The sequence below is a fragment of the Erigeron canadensis genome, chromosome 3 (assembly GCF_010389155.1).
Source record: "Erigeron canadensis isolate Cc75 chromosome 3, C_canadensis_v1, whole genome shotgun sequence".
In the NCBI taxonomy this organism is placed as follows: Eukaryota; Viridiplantae; Streptophyta; class Magnoliopsida; order Asterales; family Asteraceae; genus Erigeron; species Erigeron canadensis.
The window spans coordinates 25,087,103-25,094,091 of NC_057763.1; the positions used below are offsets into that span (position 1 = coordinate 25,087,103).

The 6,989-nt window shown below is 33.6% G+C and overlaps 1 protein-coding gene across 1 annotated transcript; it reads right to left on the reverse strand.

Annotated features, from left to right (window-relative positions):
- Positions 1 to 4,388: 4,388 nt before the first annotated feature.
- Positions 4,389 to 6,250, reverse strand: LOC122592328 (heavy metal-associated isoprenylated plant protein 35-like). Its single transcript, XM_043764529.1, has 3 exons — positions 6,080 to 6,250; positions 5,855 to 5,939; positions 4,389 to 5,413 (listed from the first exon to the last, which is right to left on the reverse strand). Exons 1-3 carry the CDS (start codon positions 6,128 to 6,130, stop codon positions 4,521 to 4,523), a joined length of 1,029 nt encoding a protein of 342 aa, XP_043620464.1. The 5' UTR covers positions 6,131 to 6,250; the 3' UTR covers positions 4,389 to 4,520.
- Positions 6,251 to 6,989: the final 739 nt, after the last annotated feature.

Here is a 6,989-nt window from a genome sequence, read left to right on the forward strand (position 1 = left end):
CACCCATTTTGCTCCAGAAACTTTGTTTTCTGCAAAATATCGCTTAGGTACCTGTTTTCCACCTGAAACACTAATAAATACCATAAACGCACCAAATGTATACGAAAATGACTCGTAATCCTCACTAATCGACACTTTAAGCTATGGGAAATGGGCATAAAATACGACATATCAGGTTGCCGACTATCTCCCTCCCCACCATCCACCAGATTCCGACCTAATCTCGTTTGTATCAAATATATTCATCTGTAACAGATACCGTTAAGATCTCATTTGTAGCAAATTCCGATCAAGTTTCGTTTGTAGCATATTCCAATAGAAAAAGAGGGTAATTTAGGGGTGAGAGGATTCAGATCTCTTATATGAATCATATACCAGCAGAGAGGATTTTCCGGAGACATGAGTTTTTTCCGGCCATCGATCCACCAATACATTCAGTTCCTCTACCATCACCCATAATTACACCAACAACATATAATATTTCAAGAATAGATACACACCATTGGGTGTTTTTTTAGGAGCCATAAAAATAGGGATAACTACATAAAATAGAAAGCACCTTTCGACCAATTCACGAAAATAACAGTGACCTTTAAAAGTTTTGTTATTTAGAAATGAACTTTCATTTATTACCGGAAATAGCAACATTTGACACGTGTACATGGTGACGTGGACATTTTTGATTACGTGGCATTTTTGGTGAGACGGAGTACCAAACAATGACAAAGCATAACAACCAAGTTTGCAGAAATTTCTTGTCTGTTTAAAACGACAAGGCCATATGCCAAATTATTTCAGAAAGAATTTCCTTTTTCATTTTTCGAACAAATATAATCAAACACTTTTTTTTTTTACAAGGGAATTTTACCTTAGACGCGTATGATGTGTGCTAATCGCACAACGAAAGGGCCCCGCACTAAGCGGATCTTTAATATCCTTTATCACCATACCACCTCATTTATTGGAAAATACCGTCGAGTAGAAACTACCAAGGCTTGAACTCGAGATCTTGAAATAAACTCCCCGTAACCCCGAATTAGTGTAAGAGTCTTGCAACTTTTCATGTATAAAGTTCGCTTTTTTGGGACCTTCAATTGTCAAAACCAATGTAAAACAACCACCTTAACTTTTTATTCTTTTCTTTTTAAATGGCAAGCACCACCTTAACTTAGATGATTGACGTGGATTCATAATTTTATTTACTTTTTCTTTAAGAGGTGATCGTGTTTGTTTGTTTTTAGGTTCTTTGGTTGTGTTTGATTCACTATCATTATCTCTATAATTCCATCATTGTTTTGGGTCTCAGGTTCGAATCATGCCACATATAAATATGGTGAGGGGTCTTAGTAGTAATATACCCAACTAACACATGGGAAGCAAATTCTTTAGGTCATTGTCAGGATTCGAACCGGTGTGAACACATCCTCATAAAAGATGTTAGCCATTTATCCGTTACTGTCGTTAAAAAAATATATACACCTATAAAAATTTTTACCATTGTCGATTCGGGAGAAGTTCTCGTTCCTTCCACTCTATAATTCGGTAAAGCGGCTTAATGATCAAAATATCCATACCACCTATTCATTCATATTACGAGTAGTAAAAAATGATAATAGCTAATTAACTAATGCCAAGTGGTTTCATTGGACACAAAGTCAGATTTGTATATTCTATCTCCTCTTCTTTCAGAACAATCTATCTCTTTCTTTTTTCTTTGTGATTGTATGAAGTTCCAATATTTGTTAGCACACTCACGTATGTGTTATATTATGTAGATGGATATTTGAAGCACCCTGTTTTAAGAAAAAATTCATCTATTATAAATTTCGTAAATTCACACTAGCTAGTAGCTACCAACAACATGTGAATGAATAACTTTGAGGGTAAAGAAAAAAACAAACCACCATTGATCTATAGCTAATGCATTATGAATTGAGAAATATTTGGTTCAGAAAATGCCTCAAACATTTATTTTGGATGTATAAAAAGTAGGAAAACAAACAACCATTCTATAGCTAATGCATTATGATTTGAGAAATATTTGGTTTAGAAAACGCCTCGAACATTTATTTTGGATGTATAAGTAAAAAGGAAAACAAAATAGAATAGAACCATGTAACTTGTTTGTCTCTTAGTAATTGTTATTAACTCATAGAAAAAGAAACCAGGTTACAAGTTACAACAATAAGATAATCAACAACATTAATGCATATTTAGCACTCCATTTGTCTAGCAAAAATTTTTTTTTTTTTTTCCGAACAGCAATGTTTGATTAGATTAAAAAACTAGCAAAAAGCTAGCAGCTTAACAAGCAATTTCTGCTTGTTAAGTTGTATGTCTAACTATTTTGCCTTTTAATGGTCCTATTTTGTATGCCAGATCGATATACAATACTGACTACTCCTGAAATAGACTTCAAACATGAGTCTATTAGTATAATATAATGCATGGATAGAATTTAAATCGAAAGAATTATGTTACGAGTGGATGTAGCCTCATGAGTGACCTTAATAGACTTCAAACACGAGTCTATTAGTACGATATAATGCATGGAAAGGACTAATCTTGTACACATATGGGCACAACAACTAACATTTGGTATATTTAATTGACTATTGATATTTCTTACTAGTATGGGTAGGTAGTAAAAATGTTTTAACTATTGTAGTAAAAAAAAATAAAATTATAGGTGTCTATATGGGCTGGTTTCTTTTTTTATTCATCAAGTACTGAGTGTATTAAGTGGTTGAATGCATTAAAAATGTATGTATGTATTAAGTAAAATATATGTAATTGACGGTTATTTTTATATATTAAGTAAAAAAAGAAACATGAAATTCAACTAAATAAATAAGTACATAACTATTAAGTTTATTAATTAAAAAAAAACAGGGTCATACACATTTAAATTTGACCATTATAATAATTTTTCCTTAATTAAAAACCAAAAGCTTTTAAAAGTACGTTCTTTTAGAAGCCCAAAGCTTTTAAAAGTAAACCCAACACCAAATTTGTGCCAAACATACTAGTCTATTCATAAAGTCCATGTCAATTTTCGTAAGAAAACGTAAAGCGTATCAGTTACTTGGTACTTAGTATATTTTTGTTGCAAGATTTTATCTAATGTTGTGTTCATATATATCCTTTAATTTTCTAATAAAATCATATTGAAGGTGTGATATTTCTTCTTTGAGATTGACACTTTGACGTGTGTGAGAGAGCTTTACAGAAATGAACTTTGGCCAATGAAATAACTTTCCACATCGGTTCATTGCCCACTACTTTCCACCATTGGAAATCATTACTCAAAAACCACTTATTCCTAATTGCCTCATTATAATGTGGACTTATTTGCAAATAGTAGTGTTTTTGTCCATATCCAACTATTTGCAGCGATTACTGACAGGAGACCTACTATTTTTTGTTAAATTTGCCATTACAGACAGGGGGACCCGCACTATTTACAGTGACTATCTCTACAAATAGTAGATTTGTTCTAGATACCAAAAAAGCTTGGTTGGGATATGAATCCCTTTAAAAATATGCATAAACACATACCTAATACATTCATAAAATGACACATATATAACACTCACTCTCTTTTTTAATCTATACTTTTAATCATGTCACCTGTCAATTCTATATTTTTAAGCACATTTTTAAACATATTATTTAGTCATATCAATCTTTTTTCTATTTCTAAATCAAATCATAAAGAACAAAACTCTTAATAACAAGATGTTTACCACATATGCATCAATAATTCTATGAATGATTTATGATACATACATCTGACTCATATTCTGATTATTTCAGTCTTTAATTTTTTTTTTAACATGCATTGTTATCTTTATTTAAACAAAACATTTTTATACTTAAGGGTGTCTAGCATTTACGGTGGACGGAGTGGGGAAGGGAGGGGGCCGGTACCGGATAGGTACCTGTTGGCACACCGCTTCCACCCCCGGTACCTATAGGGTGGGGAGCGAATTGGGTACCACGGTGCCGGTTGTGGTGCCTATCCTTTTTTGTCTTTTTCTTTCCTTTTTTTTTGTCTTTTCTTCTATATTAAATTCTTAAATAAATAGAAAATTGTGGGAAGAGGAGGGGAGAGGTGAGGAAACATTTCTAACATTAGGCAGCGAGAGGGGGGGAGAAGCAAAACCGGGGAGGGGAGGGGTGGTAAGGCCTCCGTCCACCCTTAGTTGGGCAGTGGGCACTATCAATTTTAAGTTTTGAAATGGAATGGTTTTCAAATCCATTATCTTTGTATGATACAGAATTTACAGAAGTTAATGGACTCGATACCCAAATTCCTAATTCTTAAGTGAACCATAATAATGTGTTTTCTATCAAAGAAACCCTAGTTATAATGTTTAAGAAAAGAATTATAATTCGAACCGAACCAATTTAAATTTCATCATTGTAGCTACAAAACCGAATCAAACCATTTGGATCTTCATCACTAAACATCTCATACAAGCAGTATAAGATTCATTACATCCGTACACACAATATAATTACATAACCAAACAACCATTCGGATTTTCATCGCTAAACATCTCAAACGAATCTGCTGGTGGTGGTTGCCTATACGAGTCATAACCCAACTGCGGCGAGGTTTGTGGTTGTGTTGCCATATCATAACCATAATGCGAATAAGCATAAGATTGTGTTTGCGGTTGTGGTTGTGGTGCATAATACGACGCGGTATAACTATTCACCGGAGGATGTGCTGTGTTATAACTCATCGTATACACCGGTGCTGGCGGCGGCGGCTCGTAGTGGTGACGTGGCGGGTACCCTTGGCCATGATTACGTGGCGGACTCTGATTAGAAGCCACTTTAGTTGGCATTGGGCCACCACCACCACCACTACTCGATGACGTGTCCCCAATCACATTTCTATTCCCATTTTGCCCTTTCTTTTTCTTTTTCTTTTTCAATTCACTATTACCCAAAATAACATCGGTATTCTCCATTTCCTTTTTCTCCTTGTTCTCAACTACCGCCTCATTCTCTTGGTTACCGACCGGTCCGGTCACCGGTAACTTCTTTTCTTCAACTTTTACCTCAACCCCATCTTTCCCACTTTCATCAACTTTCTTACCACCACTACTCGCCGGAGCTCCGTCTCCGGTGACAGCCTTCGCCGGCTCTTCAGCCGGAGCTTTCCCTTTACTCGCCGGCGGTTTGACTTCTTTCTCAGATTCTTCATTCACAGCCCCTTTTGTGGCACTACTTGATGGTTTTTCAATTTTCCGGGAGGGTATCTCATGTGGGTGTTTAATTTCCGGCCATAACTCAGCATGCTTGCCGGACTTGACAAGTTTTCTGATTAAAGTATCCGGTGACACGTCACCAGTGACCACTACTTTTTGTTGTTGTCGATCTATCTGTATATCTTCAATTCCTGTAAAAATAACTTTAAATTTAATTCACCTCATCACAAGTTTTTACTTGACTTTTTGACTTTTGTGTAATAATTAATTCTCTAAATTTGCCATTAAGTTATACGAGTATTTTTTTGTAATAATGCATAAATTATATTACGTTCAAAACATTTTAATGTATGTATATATAGTATATTCCAACAATATGTAACTAAGTTGATTATGTTTAAATAAAACTAAAAAATATATATTTTTTGAATATAGAAAAATTTTAGTTTTTTTTGGTAATTTTATGAACGACAAATTTTATTCAGCCAACCTAACCTCGACAACTTGTCACTTCAAACCAGTGGTAAAACATATGTGCTGAAGTTACAATCTAGGACTTTAAAAATATGTAAAAAAAATTAGTTGGTTGTCAAAAAAAATAATAAGAGTAAAGAATGAAATAATTTAATTACCTGGAAGAGATTGAATGAGTTTTTTGACTTTACGTTTGCAACCTTCACAGTGTATAGAGACTCTTAAAACACATGTTGATGATTTCTAATTAATCAAAAAAAAAAACATATGGTCAGTTCTAAGAAGAAAAAAACATATGAAGTAGTGAAGTTAAAGTAAATTTTAATACAAGAAAGAAAGGTATAATAAAAGAAGAAGAAATACATATGAAGTTAGTTTACTACCTTTGGTTTGAGGGGAGGTTGTTGGTCTGCTACTACTTCACTTGAAGCCATATGTATTAGAATTAGAATAGAAGAGGATGAGACAGAAAAAGAAGACAAGTTGAAAGAAAGAGAAAAGAAAAAGAAAGGTGGTTGAAGTGATTTCAAGAGAAATGAATGAATGAGTGAATAGGAGTAGAGTATATGCAAATGAAGCAAGAATTTAATGATCCTAGCTGTTAAAAATGGTGAATGAATGGGTGGGGTGGGGACCACTCAATTCCATAAATTTTCACTTTAAAGTTTTCTCATTTTACTCGCCACTTTTTATAGGTAGCTGTGTAAGGAAGGAAAACCGTGTAATCGTGTATAACGGTAATGTATTTGTTGTATCTAGTCTAGGTATATTCAAAATGTATTATCTACATTAGAATAAGTTTGAGTGACTTTAGTTCCTTTTTTTTTTTTCATTCAACTTAATCGTTCCATTAACGAATAATCTCATTTGTTTCTTTGAGCATGCAAATGTACTATTTATATCGAGCTTATGTGTGCCAAAGCACACAATGATGAAGATGCTCAGTTAATTATTGATAAAGCAAAGTATAATGACTAAAGTGACAAGTGACAACGTGATCCCGATTATTATGTTACGAATCATAAATAACTCATTGTTAGCATTATTTTTTTTTGTCTTTTGACGGTAAAATACATTTTATTACTTCATAACACTTCGACTCAAATTGAGAGAGAGAACTAAGTTACGAATTCAATTCTACAAGTAGGAGAAGAGGATACAAATGCCAAGCTTTATCCAATATCAAAATCATATGAGTAAGACCACTACTTTTTTTATAAAAAAAAAAAAAACGGATAAACTCTAAATTAATTACCTCGCTATTTTTTATTGAAATTTCATCAAAGTATGCAC